At 52.7% G+C, this 19,953-nt stretch overlaps 1 protein-coding gene across 2 annotated transcripts; it reads left to right on the top strand.

The window, feature by feature from the left end:
• Positions 1–2,708: 2,708 nt before the first annotated feature.
• Positions 2,709–19,102, top strand: LOC142289581 (uncharacterized). 2 transcript variants are annotated; one of them, XM_075333604.1, is made up of 3 exons: positions 2,709–2,823; positions 14,247–14,347; positions 18,070–19,102. In XM_075333604.1, exons 2-3 carry the CDS (start codon positions 14,269–14,271, stop codon positions 19,029–19,031), a joined length of 1,041 nt encoding a protein of 346 aa, XP_075189719.1. In that variant the 5' UTR covers positions 2,709–2,823; positions 14,247–14,268; the 3' UTR covers positions 19,032–19,102. The 2 variants fall into 2 exon arrangements, with proteins under 2 accessions (XP_075189719.1, XP_075189718.1); XM_075333603.1 differs by having other exon boundaries at positions 2,710–2,989.
• Positions 19,103–19,953: the final 851 nt, after the last annotated feature.

Here is a 19,953-nt window from a genome sequence, read left to right on the forward strand (position 1 = left end):
CAGCAGCCTGACAAAAGCCAGAATCAGGAAGATGGTAGACGAGGGCCAGGAGAGGTGTCAGTGACTGGAGGACCGATATCTACACCTCACAGAAACTGACCACGTACCAGAGACTACAGACTGGCCCCATATCTGGAGAAACCCCCAGACCCCAGAGACCGCAGGACTATGAGCCAATATAGACTCAGTGCCCACAGTCTAGCCATCAATTCCCACACAAGCAGAGCTACAAGCCCAGGGAGGACAGACTGTGCCAACACTGACCTGGAGGCCAAGGAAGGATGAAACCCACCTCCTGCTACACTGCACCAAACACTCAGCAGTGAGGGACACTCGCTTCAGGAGACTATGATATCTTCCCGGGATTTCAGGTCCATAAAGGAGGAAGAGATAATATATATCCTGCTGGAGGAAATATGATAAAGGGAACCTATCACCACTTTTTTGGCGTATAAGCTGCGGCCACCACCACCGGGCTCTTATATACAGGATTCTACCATGCTGTATATAAGAGCCCAGGCCGCTGTGAGAACATAAAAAACACTTTATAATACTCACCTAACAGTCGTGCGGTGGACCATATGGGTGTCTCCGTTCTCCGGTGCCGCCTCTTTCGGCCATCTTCGTCCTCCTTCTCTAGCCGCGGTGCACGACGGGTCCGACATCATCCACACTCGCCGGCATTCAGGTCCTGAGCAGGGCAGATCAAAGTATTGTAGTGCGCTTGCGCAGGATCGGCGAGTGTGTATGATGTAGACGCGTCATGCACACAGGCTTCAGAAAGAGGACGAAGATGGCCGATAGAGGCGGCGCCGGCACCGGAGAACAGAGACGCCCATATGGCCAACCGCACGACCGCTAGGTAAGTATTATAAAGTGTTTATGTTCTCACAGCGGCCTGGGCTCTTATATACAGCATGGTAGAATCCTGTATATAAGAGCCTGGTGGTGGTGGCCGCAGCTTATACACCAAAAAACTGGTGACAGGTTCCCTATAAGCGATGGACTTCTATAGCCCCCACCCCCGATGTGCCCCCACCCATCCTTCCTACACTCCCCACCCCCGATGTGGTCCCATCATGCAGCATCAGCCCCTCAATGTTCAGCATCGCCCAGTGTAAGCCCCCTACAACATGCAGCATCGCCCAGTGTAAGCCCCCCAGCGTGCAACATGGCGAACTGCTCAGCACACCCTGCAAGCTCCCCCAAAGTGCAGCGTTGCACCCAAATATGCATCGCCCCCTGTCAAGTGCGAGTCCCCCAAAACGTGCAGCGTCGCTCCCTGCCCAGTGCAAGCCCCCCCAAACGTGCAGTCGCCCCCTGCCCAGTGCGAGCCCCTCCAAACATGCAGAGTGGCCCCCTGCCCAGTACGAGCCCCTCCAAACGTGCAGAGTCACCCCCTGCGTAGTGCGAGCCCCCCCAAACGTGCAGTCGCCCCCTGCCCAGTGCGAGCCCCTCCAAACGTGCAGTCGCCCCTTGCCCAGTGCGAGCCCCCCCAAACGTGCAGTCGCCCCCTGCCCAGTGCGAGCCCCCCCAAAACATGCATCGCCCTCTGCCCAGTGCGATCCTCTCAAACGTGCAGCATCGCCCCTGCGAGCACCCCGAAAGTGCAGCGTCGCCACCTTGCGAGTCCCCCAAACATGTAGCGTCGCCCCCTGCCTAGTCCAAACCCAAATGTGCAGCGTCACCCCCTGGCCAGAGTGAGCCCCCCCTAAACTGCAGCGTCACCCCCTGCAAGCCCCCAAACGTGCAGCACCACCCCCTTGCGAGTCCCCCAAACATGTAGCATCGCCCCGTCCAGTGCAAGCTCCCCCAAACATGCAGTCACCCCCCTACGAGGCCCTCAAACAAGCAGCGTAGCCCCATGCACAGTGAGCCCCCCAAACGTGCAGTCGCCCCCTGCCCAGTGCGAGCCCCCCCAAAACATGCATCGCCCTCTGCCCAGTGCGATCCTCTCAAACGTGCAGCATCGCCCCTGCGAGCACCCCGAAAGTGCAGCGTCGCCCCCTTGCGAGTCCCCCAAACATGTAGCGTCGCCCCCTGCCTAGTCCAAACCCAAATGTGCAGCGTCACCCCCTGGCCAGAGTGAGCCCCCCCTAAACTGCAGCGTCACCCCCTGCAAGCCCCCAAACGTGCAGCACCACCCCCTTGCGAGTCCCCCAAACGTGTAGCATCGCCCCGTCCAGTGCAAGCTCCCCCAAACATGCAGTCACCCCCCTACGAGGCCCTCAAACAAGCAGCGTAGCCCCATGCACAGTGAGCCCCCCAAACGTGCGTCGCCCCCTGCGAGCCCCCCCAAATGTGCAGTATAGCCCCCTGCCCAGTGTTATTCTCACATTCCTTATGAAAACCTCCACAGCATCGCCCCCTGCCCTGTGTAGCCCCCCAATATGCAGCATCGCCCCCTGCCCTGTGTAGCCCCCCATATCCCCCTCCTTATGGAAGCCTCCACAGCCCTGTGCTGCAGCTTCAGCCCCTTCCCTGTGATATATACACGAGCTGCAGCCCCCAGTAGTGACAGGAGACACTTTTATTTCTTCCCCCAAAATCCAGATCGGTTGAGCCTAGAGCTACAGGCCGCGCTGAATAAAGGACACGCCCCCTAACAGTACCTGAATACGCCCCGGAAGTGACGTCAAAATCTGCAAGCAGCCTGTATTCTATAGGTAGAGGCTAGATCGGAGTTGATTTTTTGAGGTGATCTCATGAAATCATGATGTCACCGGAAGGGGCGGGGCCTCTCGTGCTGTGCCGTGCAGATCTGTGAGCGGAAGCAGCAGTGCTCGGGCTCCTCTGTGCAGAGCGGAGGATCCTGACCCTGAGGTGGGGAAGATTCAGCTTTCCCACATTAGTTATAGCTCTGGGGTCTCAGCCTGGATGTTGGGGGCACAGAGCAGTGTCTCCTGTCTGTGTTGGGAGCTGCAGCTCGTGTATATGTCACAGGGAATGTACGGAGGCTGCAGCACGGGGCTGTGGAGGGTTCAATAAGGTAAGTGGCTTATGGGGGGGGTTACACGGAGCAGGGGGTGATGCTGTGGAGGTTTCATAAGGAATGTGGGGGTTACTCTAGGCAGGATGCGACGCTGCATGTTTGGGGGGCTTGCAGGAGGCAATGTGGAACAATTTGGGCGGCTCGCACTTGCCACAGAGCGACTCTGCATGTTTGGGGTGGACTCGCACTGGACAGGGGGTGAAGCTGCACGTTTGGGGGAGGGGGGGGGGCTGGCACTGGGCGATGCTGCACGATGGAGCGGGCTAACGAAAAGAGGCTGTACACTGAGGGGCCTCGCAGGGGGAAGAGACTGCACATTGGGGGGGCTCGCAGGGGGGAGAGACTGCACATTGGGGGGGCTCGCAGGGGGGAGAGACTGCACATTGGGGGGGCTCGCAGGGGGGAGAGACTGCACGTTGGGGGGTGCTCGCAGGGGGAGAGACTGGACGTCTGCACGTTGGGGGGGGGGGTTCGCAGGGGGGAGAGACTGCACGTTGGGGGGGGTTCGCAGGGGGAGAGACTGCACGTTGGGGGGGGTTGGCAGGGGGGAGAGACTGCACGTTGGGGGGGGTTGGCAGGGGGGAGAGACTGCACGTTGGGGGGGGTTGGCAGGGGGGAGAGACTGCACGTTGGGGGGGTGTTGGCAGGGGGGAGAGAATGCACGTTGGGGGGGTGTTGGAAGGGGGGACAGACTGCACGTTGGGGGGGGTTGGCAGGGGGGAGAGACTGCATGTCTGCACGTTGGGGGGGTATGCAGGGGGAGAGACTGCACGTTTGGGGGGGTTCGCAGGGGGAGAGACTGCACGCTTGGGGGGGGTTCGCAGGGGGAGAGACTGCACGCTTGGGGGGGGTTCGCAGGGGGAGAGACTGCACGCTTGGGGGGGTTCGCAGGGGGAGAGACTGCACGCTTGGGGGGGGTTCGCAGGTGGAGAGACTGCAAGCTGTGGGGGTGCTCGCAGGGGGAAGAGACTGCAAGCTGTGGGGGTGCTCGCAGGGGGAAGAGACTGCAAGCTGTGGGGGTGCTCGCAGGGGGAAGAGACTGCAAGCTGTGGGGGTGCTCGCAGGGGGAAGAGACTGCAAGCTGTGGGGGTGCTCGCAGGGGGAAGAGACTGCAAGCTGTGGGGGTGCTCGCAGGGGGAAGAGACTGCAAGCTGTGGGGGTGCTCGCAGGGGGAAGAGACTGCAAGCTGTGGGGGTGCTCGCAGGGGGAAGAGACTGCAAGCTGTGGGGGTGCTCGCAGGGGGAAGAGACTGCAAGCTGTGGGGGTGCTCGCAGGGGGAAGAGACTGCAAGCTGTGGGGGTGCTCGCAGGGGGAAGAGACTGCAAGCTGTGGGGGTGCTCGCAGGGGGAAGAGACTGCAAGCTGTGGGGGTGCTCGCAGGGGGAAGAGACTGCAAGCTGTGGGGGTGCTCGCAGGGGGAAGAGACTGCAAGCTGTGGGGGTGCTCGCAGGGGGAAGAGACTGCAAGCTGTGGGGGTGCTCGCAGGGGGAAGAGACTGCAAGCTGTGGGGGTGCTCGCAGGGGGAAGAGACTGCAAGCTGTGGGGGTGCTCGCAGGGGGAAGAGACTGCAAGCTGTGGGGGTGCTCGCAGGGGGAAGAGACTGCAAGCTGTGGGGGTGCTCGCAGGGGGAAGAGACTGCAAGCTGTGGGGGTGCTCGCAGGGGGAAGAGACTGCAAGCTGTGGGGGTGCTCGCAGGGGGAAGAGACTGCAAGCTGTGGGGGTGCTCGCAGGGGGAAGAGACTGCAAGCTGTGGGGGTGCTCGCAGGGGGAAGAGACTGCAAGCTGTGGGGGTGCTCGCAGGGGGAAGAGACTGCAAGCTGTGGGGGTGCTCGCAGGGGGAAGAGACTGCAAGCTGTGGGGGTGCTCGCAGGGGGAAGAGACTGCAAGCTGTGGGGGTGCTCGCAGGGGGAAGAGACTGCAAGCTGTGGGGGTGCTCGCAGGGGGAAGAGACTGCAAGCTGTGGGGGTGCTCGCAGGGGGAAGAGACTGCAAGCTGTGGGGGTGCTCGCAGGGGGAAGAGACTGCAAGCTGTGGGGGTGCTCGCAGGGGGAAGAGACTGCAAGCTGTGGGGGTGCTCGCAGGGGGAAGAGACTGCAAGCTGTGGGGGTGCTCGCAGGGGGAAGAGACTGCAAGCTGTGGGGGTGCTCGCAGGGGGAAGAGACTGCAAGCTGTGGGGGTGCTCGCAGGGGGAAGAGACTGCAAGCTGTGGGGGTGCTCGCAGGGGGAAGAGACTGCAAGCTGTGGGGGTGCTCGCAGGGGGAAGAGACTGCAAGCTGTGGGGGTGCTCGCAGGGGGAAGAGACTGCAAGCTGTGGGGGTGCTCGCAGGGGGAAGAGACTGCAAGCTGTGGGGGTGCTCGCAGGGGGAAGAGACTGCAAGCTGTGGGGGTGCTCGCAGGGGGAAGAGACTGCAAGCTGTGGGGGTGCTCGCAGGGGGAAGAGACTGCAAGCTGTGGGGGTGCTCGCAGGGGGAAGAGACTGCAAGCTGTGGGGGTGCTCGCAGGGGGAAGAGACTGCAAGCTGTGGGGGTGCTCGCAGGGGGAAGAGACTGCAAGCTGTGGGGGTGCTCGCAGGGGGAAGAGACTGCAAGCTGTGGGGGTGCTCGCAGGGGGAAGAGACTGCAAGCTGTGGGGGTGCTCGCAGGGGGAAGAGACTGCAAGCTGTGGGGGTGCTCGCAGGGGGAAGAGACTGCATGTCTGCACGTTGGGAAGGGGGTTTGCAGGGGAAGAGACTGCACGTTTGGGGGTGCTCGCAGGGGGAAGAGACTGCACGTTTGAGGGTGCTCGCAGGGGGAAGAGACTGCAAGCTGTGGGGGTGCTCACAGGGGGAAGAGACTGCACTTTGGGGGGGAGAGACTGCACGTTGGGGGGAGTTCACAGGGGGAAGACACTGCACGTCTGCACGTTGGGGGGGTTCGTAGGGGGAGAGACTGCACGTTGGGGGGGGTTCGCAGGGGGAGAGACTGCACGTTTGGGGGTGCTCGCAGGGGGAGAGACTGCACGTTTGGGGGTGCTCACAGGGGGACGAGACTGCAAGCTGTGGGGGGCTCGCAGGGGGGAGAGACTGCACGTTGGGGGGGGCTCGCAGGGGGGAGAGACTGCAAGTTGGGGGGGTGCTGTAGGAAGGATAGATGGATTGATGGATGGGGGTGCTGTAGGAAGGATAGATGGATTGATGGATGGGGGCACACCCGGGGTGGGCCTGTAGGAAGGATGGATGCACATCTAGGGTTTTTATATCCAGTGACAAAAGACCACAATGTGTGTCAATCAGTGACGTTTCGGTGCTTCCTTGGACCTTTATCAAACTCACACTATAAAGATACATAAGAAAAATACAAAGTGAATATTCTCTCAAAGGTACCGTATTTTCCGGACCATAAGACGAACTCCCCCCCCCCCCCCCCCCCAAATGTGGGGGGTGCGTCTTATGGTCTGAATGTAGGGCTGCGGGGAATGAGGGTGCTGCGGTGGAGCGGGTCATCGGGGGCACGAGCAGGCTGCAGCAGCACCTGCCGTGACCACGTGGGCCCATTCATTCCATATGCACGCCCATCCTCCCGCCCATCTCTCAGCGCTGACAGGTGGACGGGATGATGGGCGAGGGATAAACAGCCGGCCGCATGATCACCCCTGGCAACTACAGCCTGGAGTGATCATGTGCGGCTGTATTTACTGCTCCCCGTGCATCATCATCAGCGCGGGGTGCAGGGAATCAGTATACTCACCTGTCCCCGTTCCCCTACAGTACCGCGTTCTCCTCCTGGCTGGCCGCCGGCAGCCAGGAGGAGATCGCGGTACTGCAGGGGAACGGGGACGGCTCCACTCAGCGGCGCTGCTGCTGACACAGACGGGAGGAGGGGCTGCAGGGAGTGAGGTAAGGTGAGTATGAACGTTTATTTATTTTTTTTTTTTTTTATGTGCCACAGGATGCGGGCCGTATACCAGCATGGGGGTGTATAGCAAGATGGGGGTATATTATGAGCAAGGATGGGGGTATATTATGAGCAAGGATGGGGGTATATTATGAGCAAGGATGGGGGTATATGAGCAAGGATGGGGGTATATACTGTATATACAAGGCAGGAGGATCATTACCAGGATGGGGTATCCTAGTAGAGAATTTGGGGACATTAACCCATAACAGTGTCAGCAGCAGATCCTCGCCCTATAATAAGTGTCATGGTATATTATGAGCAAGGATGGGGGTATATGAGCAAGGATGGGGGTATATACTGTATATACAAGGCAGGAGGATCATTACCAGGATGGGGTATCCTAGTAGAGAATTTGGGGACATTAACCCATAACAGTGTCAGCAGCAGATCCTCGCCCTATAATAAGTGTCATGACCACATTTTTTGCTTAAAATTTTATTTTCTATTTTTCTGCTCTAAAACCAGGGTGCGTCTTATGGTCCGAAAAATACGGTGCATGAATATTAGAGCAAAAATCATACATATTACTTGTGGAAAGATAGAAAAGATTTATCTATATAACAGAAAATGGGCACAATTGGAACATGGCCTCGTCCCCAGCGGCTGCAATATCCCATAATATTCACTTTGTATTTTTCTTATGTATCTTTATAGTGTGAGTTTGATAAAGGTCCAAGCAAGGACCGAAACGTCACTGATTGACTCACATTGTGGTCTTTATTCACTGGATTTAAAAAATAAAAAAAAAAAATTGAAAATATTTTGAGTGCTGGATTTATTTCTTCACTTTATTCTGATTTGATGTCAGATAGTGAGAAAAAGCTGCAGATGTGTCTGTATAGAGAGCGGAGGGAAAAACCTGCAGATGTGTCTGTATAGAGAGCGGAGGGAAAAACCTGCAGATGTGTCTGTATAGAGAGCGGAGGGAAAAACCTGCAGATGTGTCTGTATAGAGAGCGGAGGGAAAAACCTGCAGATGTGTCTGTATAGAGAGCGGATGGAAACTTCTCGTTTTTCTCCTCAGCCCTGGTGTGGAGGAAGTGACTGTGGAGGTATCATACAGTGCTTGTATTATACATTATGGGGCAGTGAAAGGGGAATCTTTGGGCTTCATTAGGAGGAAAGTTACTTTTTAAGGGCTGTAAAGTTGTGAGAGAGGTTCTTATATGACCCAGTTGAATATTAATTACATTTTTATTTTTTGGGGGAGGGGGGTACCAATTACAACTTCCGCTATGGGGTCCCATGATTTTATGTACACCTCTGTTCGTCCCGTTAAAGAAAAACAATTGAATAAAACTAATTTTTTCCAGCACCCATGACTGCACCACGAGAGAGGGGATCCGCCCTTCAAGGACAGTAAACCTCCAGAATAAAAAGGGGCGGCACCTCTCCCCGCATCAGTTGGTTTCCTGTCCTTGAACAGGGAGCCTCCAGGGATCCACTGGATCCAAGAAGGTCCTGATGGGCCGAAGATTCAAGTCTGGCGCCCGGCCGGCCGACTCTGGCAGCGGCACGGGTCCTGCTGCGGTCGGCCGAGGTGCTGTGGAGCTGCCGCAGCGGACCAGTGGGGGTCAGGATTGCGTGCGGCGCGCCCGATAGGAGCGCCATGAGCCTGCGGGGACCAGGTATGTCCGGTCGACCGCAGGGCTCTCCCGACGCAGCATACCCACGGGGGTCCTGTCTGCGCGTGGGCTCCTTCCCTCCCTGCTCCCGGCCCCCCCCTCTCCTTACCACGTCGTACCAGCACCAGGGGATGGGATACGGGTGGCTGCTGCTGCGCTCCCTGCAGGGCGTCCTCATGGCGGCAGATGCTATGGCGCTTCCGGGTGACTGAGCGCCATGTTGTGTGTGGCGGCGGGGATGTCCGGGCGGTGCGCATGCGCAGCGCGCCTTTTCCTGTTGGACGCGCGGATGGGTTGTCATCTACCGGAAATAGGGGGCGGAGTTGCCAAGGTTTTTTTTTTTGAAAATCAGAGCGGCAATCTTCTCTATGGTGCCTGTGCTCGGTTACCATGGCTGACAAGCAGTCAGCTGCGTCTCCTTCGCCTCCCTCCTCCCCAAAGCCTCCCTCTGATCATGGATACTGCCTCCCTGAAGCGGCAGCAGAGAGGTGGCAAGGATGACAGTGTCACTGGCTCGGGGGTCAAGCGTGGGATGTCTGACGACCGGTCCTCCAAGTGGAAGGACCCTGACTCTCCTGACAGAAAAAGGCCCTCTAAAGGAGGGAAGTCAGATGATGTCCCTGCTGACCCGGTATAGCCTCTTGCATCTGTGGGTGAGTGCTACCTCATGAGTTCCGCTTCTAACCGGCGGTCGTCTTGTCTGTGTTTTTTATAGGATCGCAGTAAACCTAAGAAGTGTTTATCTAAATCCAGCCATAAGGAATGTGCCTTGTGCTGTAAAGAACTTTCTGGTTCCTGGACTAAGAGGCTGTGCAAAGGCTGCATTCAGCAGACTTTGTCGGTGGAACAGCCGGGATTTGCCTCCGATCTCCGGTCCATCATAAGGGAAGAGGTCAGGGACTCCCTCCGATCCCTGTCTGGGGCGCAGAGTGCTGGGGGTTCTAGGCCCCCTTCGCCTACCCTCGAGGACTCTGATAGGTCTGATGGGGATTGTGATTCCTCTGGCTCTACTTCCCGCTCCTCTTCAGATAGCGACTCAGGGGGTCGCCAGTGCTTCCCAATCGAAAATATGAAGAAGTTGGTTAAGGCGGTGCGGACCACTATGGGCATCCCGGATGAGAAACCTGAAAAATCTATCCAGGATAGGATGTTCGGGGGCATGGAGCAGAAAAAACGACGCTCCTTCCCGGTGGTGGATAAAGTACAGGCCTTGATTGCCCGGGAATGGAAGAGACCTGATAAGAAGCATTCCCTTCCAGGCGCCTTTAAGAGAAAATATCCGTTTGAGGAGGCCTCCTGCTCCACATGGGATAAGGCGCCAAAATTGGATGTGGCTGTCGCTAAGGCGTCCAAAAAGTTTGCCTTGCCATTTGAGGACATGGGCTCCTTGAAAGACCCGTTGGATAAGAAAGCTTATCACTTCCTGAAGATTACCTGGGAAGCTTCTGCTGGAGGACTGAGACCCGCAATTGCGGCTACATGTATGGCTAGATCCCTGACTATATGGATTGACGAACTGGAAGACCAGTTTAGATCACGGGCACCTAAGGAGGAGATTGCTTCCTCCCTCTCCAAATTGCGGGGGGCGGCGGCCTTCCTTGCGGACGCCTCGGCGGACTCCACTAAGTTGGCTTCAAAGTCAGCGTCCCTCTCCAATGCGGCTAGAAGAGCTCTCTGGCTGAAATGCTGGCCGGGGGATCTGCAAACTAAGTCTAAACTTTGCAATATCCCCTGTCAAGGTGAATATCTGTTCGTCCTGGATGACATCCTGGAAAAAGCTAGCGACAAGAAAGGTGGTTTTCCCTTTCCGTCATTTCCTTCTTCACGGCGGTCCTTTCGCCCCACCCGGCCCCGGGATCGGAATACCTGGTCCGATAGAAAGAATCCGGGAAAGGGGTTCATGTTCAAGGGCCCCTCAAAAGATCAGAATAAGTCGTCCAAGTGACTCGCTTTCCCAGGTCGGAGGGAGGCTCTCTCAGTTCCTTCGGGCTTGGGAAAGGACTTCATCCAGTGCATGGATCCTGGGCCTCATACGCTCAGGCCTCCGGCTCCCCTTCCATCACCCTCCTCCTCCCCGATTCCTGGTTACCCCTCTGCGTCGTTCTCTGGCGGAACAGCTGGCTTTGGAAGCAACCTCCTCTTCAAGGGGGTTCTCATGGAAGTTCCCGCACGGGAACAAGGAGGATTCTACTCCACCCTCTTTCTGGTGGGGAAGCCTGACTGTTCCTATCGCACAATCATCAACCTGAAAGCCCTCAACCGGTTCCTTCAAATAGACAGCTTCAAGATGGAGTCCGTGCGGTCCATCGTGAAATATCTGTATCCCCATTGTCACATTGCTGTCATAGACTTGTGCGATGCATATTATCATGTCCCAATCCACTCTCTCTTCCAATGCTTCCTCAGAATAGCCCTCCACATGGACGGTCGGGTCTGCCACTTTCAATACAAAGCCCTCCCCTTCGGTCTGGCCATCGCCCCGAGAATTTTTACGAAGATAATAGCAAAAATGTCGGCATATCTGCGTCAGAGAGAGATCCTTCTGATTCCTTATCTGGACGACTTCTTGATTGTGGGCGCCTCAGCTCGCCATTGTGCGGCGCTTCTACGGCAGGTGCAAGCTTCCCTACTGGAGTTGGGCTGGTTGATCAACGAGGAGAAGTCCAGATTAATCCCCTCCAAGGTTCACCTGTTTCTGGGACTCACTTGGGACTCCAACACTCAACTATGTCGGTTGCCTCCTTCCAAAGTGGAAGCCCTCCAGACCCAGATAGACCGGACTCTGCGGCACCAGCGCATGTCTCTCCGGGGTGCGATGTCCCTCCTGGGCTCCCTGACTGCGGCCATCCCGGCAGTCCGATGGGCTCAGGCACACACCAGGGTCCTGCAGTGGAATATCTTGCAGCATCAGACCGCTCACGGAGACCATCTGGACAGACTCATCATTCTCGACCATAGCACATTGCAGTCCCTCTATTGGTGGCTAGATCCGGTCCACTTGGGCAGAGGGGTGCCTTGGATGGCGCCGGAGCCCGTGGTGGTAACCACCGACGCCAGTCTCTACGGTTGGGGTGCACACTTGGACACTCAGTTCATTCAGGGACGATGGTCTGGAGGAGAAACTCAAAGTTCCTCGAATACAAGGGAATTGCTGGCGGTGGAAAAGGCGTTAGGTCGTTTCCTGCCGTTATTGCGGGGTCGCCATGTGAAAGTTCTGTCTGACAACCAAGCGACAGTAGCGTATCTCAACCACCAGGGGGGTACTCGCTCCAGGCACCTAATGTCCATCACAAGCAGGATCATGTCTCAGGCAGAAGCTCATCTGGGCTCCCTGTCGGCAGTGCACATCCGAGGGAAGGAGAACATTTTGGCGGACTTTCTCAGTCGCACCCAGTTTCACCAAGGCGAATGGTCTCTAAATCAGTCCGTTTTCGACAGGATAACGGAGATGTGGGGGGTTCCTGAGATATACCTCTTTGCAACCCGAACCAACAGGAAGGTTCCCCAATTCTGTTCCCTGGATCCGAGGGATCATCCCCACTCGGTGGACGCCCTATTACTCAGATGGGACTTCCGCCTCGCATATGCCTTCCCTCCGATCATCCTCCTCCCTGCAGTGCTCAGGAAGATACGGGAGGATCAAGCAGCCGTGATTCTCATAGCACCCTTTTGGCCAAAGAGACCTTGGTTTTATTGGCTGACGCATCTGTCCATCACCAATCCGTGGGTTCTCCCGGACCTACCGGATCTCCTATCCCAGGGTCCAGCCTTCCACCCGCAGAACACCAGGTTACACCTGACGGCGTGGCGCTTGAGCGGTCACTGTTAGGCCACAAGGGGTTTTCTCCAGGTCTGATCTCCACCTTGATGCAGTGTCGAAAGCCTGTCGCTACTCGTATTTATGGGCGCGTTTGGGCCAAATTCCTGGCCTCTACGGGTGCGGATCCTACTAAGCCACCCTCTGTCCCGGTTGTCCTAGAATTGCTCCAGAGGGGTTGGGAACTGGGTCTGTCGGTTAGTACCATAAAGGTGCAAATCTCCGCACTGAGCGCCTTGTATAACCATGCCCTGGCCGGAAATCCCTGGGTGTCTAGGTTCGTTAGGTCCTGTGCTAGGTCTAGGCCTCGGGGCAACATGCCACTGCCGTCCTGGGACCTTAACTTGGTCCTTTCAGCTTTAACACGGCACCCGTTTGAGCCCTTAGATTCTATCTCACTCAAGCATCTGTCCCTCAAAACGATTCTCCTGGTCGCACTCACTTCCGCTCGTAGGGTTAGTGACCTTCAGGCCTTATCCATTTCTCCTCCGTATACCCAGTTTTTTGATGACCGAGTGGTTTTAAGAACTGACCCTGCCTATTTGCCGAAGGTGCATTCCCACTTCCATAGATCACAAGAAATAGTGCTCCCCTCTTTTTATGCCAACCCTTCTACTCCGGAGGAGATGGGATGGCACTGCCTGGATGTTAGGCGTTGTCTTCAACGGTATCTGTTGGTCACCTCAGAAGGGAGGAGGGATAAGTCTCTGTTTGTAGTCTTCCAGGGTTGTAGGAAGGGGCTTAAGGCTTCTAAATCCACCTTGGCCAGGTGGATCAGGGATTCCATCTCTGTTGCTTACACGGCCGGGGGTGAAGCCGTACCTCCTGGTATGAAGGCGAACTCCACGCAAGCGATGGCATCTTCCTGGGCGGAGAGGTCAGAGGTCTCTATCGAGCAAATATGTAAGGTAGTAACCTGGTCTTCTCCGTCCACCTTTTTTAATCACTATCGCCTTGATTTGTCATTCACCGACATCACCTTTGGGAGACGGGTTCTGCAAACTGTTGTCCCTCCCTAGGTCTTCCTCTCTGTAATTCTCTCGTGGTGCCATCATGGGTGCTGGAAAAATACGTAATTACTTACCGGTAATGTGTTTTTTCTGAACCCATGACGGCACCCTTACATTCCCTCCCTGCACTTAGGGGTTGCTAGTTTGCTTCCTTTTTCGCTCCTCTTCACTGGGCAGTTCTGGTGGCGGGATATGTTTTAACGATGTTCCTTGTTTCGGAGGTCCTGTCATGCTCGGTAATCAACTGATGCGGGGAGAGGTGCCGCCCCTTTTTATTCTGGAGGTTTCCTGTTTTGTAAGGGCGGATCCCCTCTCTCGTGGTGCCATCATGGGTTCAGAAAAAACACATTACCGGTAAGTAATTACGTATTTCCTCAAAAAGACTTTCAAAAATATAACATTGTTGACTAAACCAATTCTAAAATGATGGAAAAATAAGCATTAGGGCATCCAAATTGTGAAGACAAAACAATGAAGGAAATCCCAATGTCATAATGTACCACACTAAGTGGATCCTGCCACGTCTGCTTCTATCCCTGCTGAACTGACTCTGGGGCAGCACGGGGGATATAGGAGGCGTAGAGGCCAAGCATCGATTGGTCTCAGGTGCCATAAGACTCTGGTAGCAGAAGCGTCAATCTAGAACAGTGTTTCTCAACTCCAGTCCTCAAGACCCACCAACAGATCATGTTTTCAGGTTTTCCTTAATATTAGAAAGGGAATAATTCCATCACATGTGCAACATTAAGGAAATCCTGAAAACATGATCTATTGGTGGGTCTTGAGGACTGGAGTTGAGAAACGCTGATCTAGAACCTTCCACATGACTTTTCCTTCTGTCCATGACTTTTACATTATTTATTTTACAGCTTTGAAATTCAGGGAAAAGATATGCAGAACGCTGCAGACACAATGGAAAAAGGAGAAATGGATGTGCGGGGTGATGAACGGAGTAGAGACCTTTCCACAGGTAACCCTCCTCAGTGAAGAGTCACCATTAAATAACAAGGAGAACAGTCACATTCCCAGCTGCAAGGAGAAAATGAAGTTACATTCTCCCTGCTGCCGCTCGTATACAGTCACCGATGCAGTGCGGGAAACAGTAACACTTACCGCTCACAGGCTGTCAGCCAAGGAACAAGAGGGTTGATTACTGTGCACCCACTATGTAGTGAGTGGTGACTGTTTCAGCCTCTCCCACTGTGCTGGTGACTGGAAGTGAGCAGCTGCTGGGAGAATGTAACTGCATTTTTTCCTTGTAGTTACTGTGTCACACTCTATCCGCTGTCTTGTACGCAGTGAGTGACAATTTTGGCTCCCTATGGAATCCGGGTCGTGCCAAGCTGTTTGTTGAGCGAAAGCTCAGTTCAATCTGAAACTGGGAGGTGCTTGGTTTCTTCAGGGGTTCCCTGTTCTGAGTAATCAGTCCTAAACCCAGAGTATCATGGAGGTGCCAGGATAGCTGGAGCAGGGACCCTAAAACTGGCCCTCAAACTAGGGAACTTGTGCTGTCCCTGATCCCAGAGGTAGGCTTGATGGTATCCAGGTCTGGACCTCCAGCTTAACCCTAATGACCCGCCCCAGGGCCGTGGGGTACTCGGTTCCAGGTGTTGGTTAATGGGATTATGTCACGGGGGCCTGTGCCCAGTTCCATGGCCCTGGTGTTCGCTGAAACTCATTAAATAATAAAAATAAAATAAAAAAAATAATAAAGAAAATTAAAAAAAAATAAAACTTTCGTGACGCCACCTACGGTTCCAGTATGGTTACTGGGGCTGCAGGTCAGACCTCTGGGGTGATGGTTAGGCAGCCAGTTGTTTATGCTTCCCGTAGGTGAAGCGGGGTCCCCAGGGCAGTTTTAGCAGTCTCTACACAGATATGGCGGTTTTTCCTCACAGCCTTTTCAACTGTCACTTTAGTGCAGCAGCCTATGGCTCCTCAGATGAAGAAATAAAGTGCGTTACACCAATTCATTAACTCTGACCAGGTTTTAGTTGCAGGTGTTATTACAAATGGGTTCAGTTTCTGATGTGACAGTTTTTGGGTAATCTGGAAACAGTTCAGGATCTCTGCACCATGTTAGTTGTGAGACCTCCCTGCTGCGCTGTCTCTCTCCTTCGTACTAGGCTGCCTGTAGCTATACCTTGTCCCTCTCTCACTGTCTTCACCTGTATGGCAGGCGGCGGGAGCTTCTTTAAGGGGCACTGCTGTACTCACTGCGGTCCCTAAGCTCTGTGTAGCGGCTTTGCCTTCAGGTGCTGCTGCGGCCAGGAGACCTGGAGTCTTCCTGGCCTCCGGTCTTTATTGCTGGGTAGATTAGATCCCTCACAAACTCGGACGCCGGTGTCCGGTAATCAGCGCTGTTCCTTGGGGATGAACCGATCTGGCTCCACCTTCCCGGTCACTCCTCTTTTGCCTCACTCCTGACCCCTCAGGCGGTCACACAGTTGCTCGTACGGGCTAAGCACAGCCCTCTCTATTTTGATGTCTTCCCTCACTCTCTGCTCGCACTGTCTCCTTTTCTCCAACTGTCAACTGTCTTTTTAACTCCGCCTCCAAACCTGGATTTAAAGGGGACCTCACCTGAACTCTGCTTGTAGAGCTCCCCCTCCAGGCTTGGAGTGGAAGTGTTGTATGTGGGACTACCTGATGTGGAGATCCTTCCCTGCCCCGGGTACAGGTATATTTGTGGCAACTGAAGCCTGGGGTGCCACACTAACACCTGTCCAAACCCTGATCTAACCCTCCCCCCCCCCCCCCCTCCACCGGGAGTGGAGATGCAAACCCCACAAAGAATCGCCACAAAAACCGGAATGACAGGAGCATAAACTGAAGGTATCATCTGCAGTAACAAGAGGAATCTCGAACCTTAAATGGGGAGAAGACAGCTGAAAAGAAATTAGCCCCCTGAGTCTCAAGAAGCCACAAACCACTCCACAGGACTGGAAAACAGTGTAAAACACTCAGCTGAGGCTGAGCAACTAATTTTAGGTTGCCTGTGAACAGAGTCCGTCGCCACTGTGGCTCCCTGCGAATGTGGGCCTTGGTTATCTGTGCTCTGATCTATAGCTGGGAGACCTTGGACCTCCTCTGACCATCCATTTGCCCATATCCGCTATCCTCCTGATATTCTGACCCCAGAGCTGACTACGCCTTTGTCTTTCCCCTTAGTTCATGGCATGTTCTTTGTATTTGACCCCAGAACATTTGATAACCCTGCCTCACGGCTTGTCCATGCAGTGACTAGCGTCACACACTGTTCTAATAAACCAGATAGAGATCATTTAATGCTAGGTACTCAGATTACCACTATATCTGCAGGTAAATAGTGTTTTTGTAGCTGCCAGATTTTCTTTAACCCCTTCTCGATATATAACATATTATTACATCCTATTGCTTCTGGCGGGCTCAGAAGCTGAGTCTCCATTATTGCCAGCAGATGATGTCTGAGTTATTCAGTGGAGGTAGGCTTCACCCACTGCTGTTAACTTTTCAATCTTTGACAGCAGCATTCGCAGCTTGCAGCCTATGGGGTACAACGTTCCACCTATCCAACGCCCCCAGCAACATTTATCATTGGGTGCATATGGGTCGCCATAATAGCTGGGGTCTGCTAAAGACCCCTTGCCCTATATATGGGTACTTCTATGATCTCCACACCTAGATACATTCCTTCAGTGGTGTAGATTTCAAAATGAGAATTTGTGGGGTGTTCCACTGTTTAGGCACATCAAGGGCTTTACAAACATGACATGGCATCCTCTAGTTCAGCCAGTTCTGTTCTCCAATAGTCAAATGGTGCTCCTTCCCTTCCGAGTCCTGGGATATCGGCGTACACACGAGAAATTGCACAACAGAATTATATGGTCCATTTTCTCATCTTACCCTTGGGAAAATAAAAATTTGTGGTAACGCAACACTTTTGTGGGAAAAATTAAAATGTTTTTTTTTTTCCTTCCACATTGCTTTAATTTCTGTGATGCATTATTGCTGTAGGAATATTACAAAAAAGGGATAAATACATAGCTAATGTGAAAAATGAGTAAAAAGACATAGGCATTGCATTACTGCTTTAGAGATATTTGCAAAGAGAGATTCTTAGCTTATGTATTGGCCAATCCATGTGAGGCCGATCACCTTGACAAGGTGATCTTATTCTATTGGGAACCTAACCTTAAATGCCGCTGTGTGGTTAAAAAATCTGCATTTCTGCTTCCTGGCTAAATAAGATGGTGGACACACCCTGGCTATAGGGCAGAGTGCTTGGTCAGGTGCTTGTCACGGTTATCTGGCTCACATGGATTGGTCAATACATAAACTAAGAATCTCACTTTACAAATATCTCTAAAGCAGTAATGCAATGCCTATGTCGTTTTACTCATTTTTCTCATTACCTATGTATTAATCCCTTTTTTCTAATATTCCTACAGCAGTAATGCAATGCGAAAGTATCCTTATATTATTGAGTGCCACTGGATATGCTTTTGTAGATATGTTTTATTGAATGTCATTTTGAGCCCTTCGAAGGGTGCAGTTTTTAAAATGATGTCATTTTGGGTATTTTCTGTCACATAGGCCTTTTAAAGTAATACACTACACACTTTCTTTGGAATTTGTATGGATTTATGTGTGTCTGTGTATGTTTGAGGTTATATTATTAAAAGCTTATAACTTCAATTTTATTTATGGCAGATGACGGTACCAGGAGTTCCACACAGAATGCTAAGGAAAGTGAACGTAACAAAGAAGCGAAGCCATATTCATGTGCAGAATGTGGGAAATGTTTTGCTTGCAAATCAAATCTTATTAGACATGAGAGAATTCACACAGGAATGAAGCCATATTCATGTGCAGAATGTGAGAAATGTTTTGCTTGCAAATCAAATCTCATTAAACATGAGAGAATTCACGCAGGAGAAAAGCTATATTCATGTTCAGAATGTGAGAAATGTTTTGCTCGGAAATCACATCTTATTAGACATGAGAGAATTCACACAGGAATGAAGCCATATTCATGTTCAGAATGTGAGAAATGTTTTGCTGACAAATCAAGTCTCATTACACATGAGAGCATTCACACAGGCGTGAAGCCATATTCATGTTCAGAATGTGAGAAATGTTTTGCTTGCAAATCAGATCTTGTTAAACATGAGAGAATTCACACAGGAGAGAAGCCATATTCATGTTCAGAATGTGAGAAATGTTTTGCTTGCAAATCAGATCTTGTTAAACATGAGAGAATTCACACAGGAGTGAAGCCATATTCATGTTCAGAATGTGGGAAATGTTTTGCTCGGAAAGCACATATTATTAGACATGAGAGAATTCACACAGGAGAGAAGCCATATTCATGTTCAGAATGTGGAAATTATTTTGCTCGGAAATCAGATCTTGTTAAACATGAGAGAATTCACATAGGAGAAAAGCTATATTCATGTTCAGAATGTGAGAAATGTTTTGCTCGGAAATCACATCTTATTAGACATGAGAGAATTCACACAGGAATGAAGCCATATTCATGTGCAGAATGTGAGAAATGTTTTGCTGACAAATCAAGTCTCATTATACATGAGAGCATTCACACAGGCGTGAAGCCATATTCATGTTTGTTTTGCTCGGAAATCAAGGCTTATTACACAGGAGTGAAGCCATAGTCATGAATAGAATGTCTGTTTTAGTAAATATTAATAGACTTTTACTATCTGTTAATAAAGAGTTAATTTTAGGTCATTACGGTTGTGTACTTTTTATAATGGATCATTTACAAATTATTCATTTTTTTTACACATTTTTTTAATTTTTGATGGAGAATTTTTTTTTTCTTTATTTTTTTTTTATAGCCAAGTTGTATGCTTTACTCATCCATTTGTGTATTGCTTGAATGAGAGCAGAATTCATTTTGTTAAATCTACACTCCATTTTGTCTTTGTGTAAAGCCCCCGTCACATGTAACGACTTACCAGTGATCCCGAAAACGATGTGACCTGATAAGGATCGCTGGTAAGTCACTGGGAGGTCGCTGGTGAGATGTCACACAGTCAGACCTTACCAACGATGCAGTAACGATGAGCGAACTGTATAGGAGGTCATTGTTAGGTGTCAAACACAGCGATGTGTCCTGCCCAGCAGGACATCACCTTTGAAGAAAATGCTCCGGACCCTTCGGCAACGATTAGCGATCTCACAGCAGGGGCTTAATCGCTGGTAGGTGTCACACATAACGAGATCGCTGGCAAGATCGTTACTGCGTCACAGAAACGGTGACACAGCAACGATCTCGGTAGCGATCTCGTTGTGTGTGACGGGACCTTTAAAGCCTAGGTCACACGTAGCGACGCAGCAGCGATCACGACGACGATCTGACCTTATCTGGATCCCTGCTGCGTCGTTACCTGGTCGCTGGTGAGCTGTCAAACAGGCTGATTTCACCAGCGACCAGTGACCAACCCCCAGCCAGCAGCGACGCGTGGAAGCGATGCTGCGCTTGGTAACTAAGGTAAATATCGGGTAACCAAGCAAAGTGCTTCGCTTGGTTACCCGATATTTACCTTGGTTACAAGTGCACACCGCTTAGCG

Source organism: Anomaloglossus baeobatrachus, unplaced genomic scaffold (assembly GCF_048569485.1).
Source record: "Anomaloglossus baeobatrachus isolate aAnoBae1 unplaced genomic scaffold, aAnoBae1.hap1 Scaffold_98, whole genome shotgun sequence".
Taxonomy (NCBI): domain Eukaryota; kingdom Metazoa; phylum Chordata; class Amphibia; order Anura; family Aromobatidae; genus Anomaloglossus; species Anomaloglossus baeobatrachus.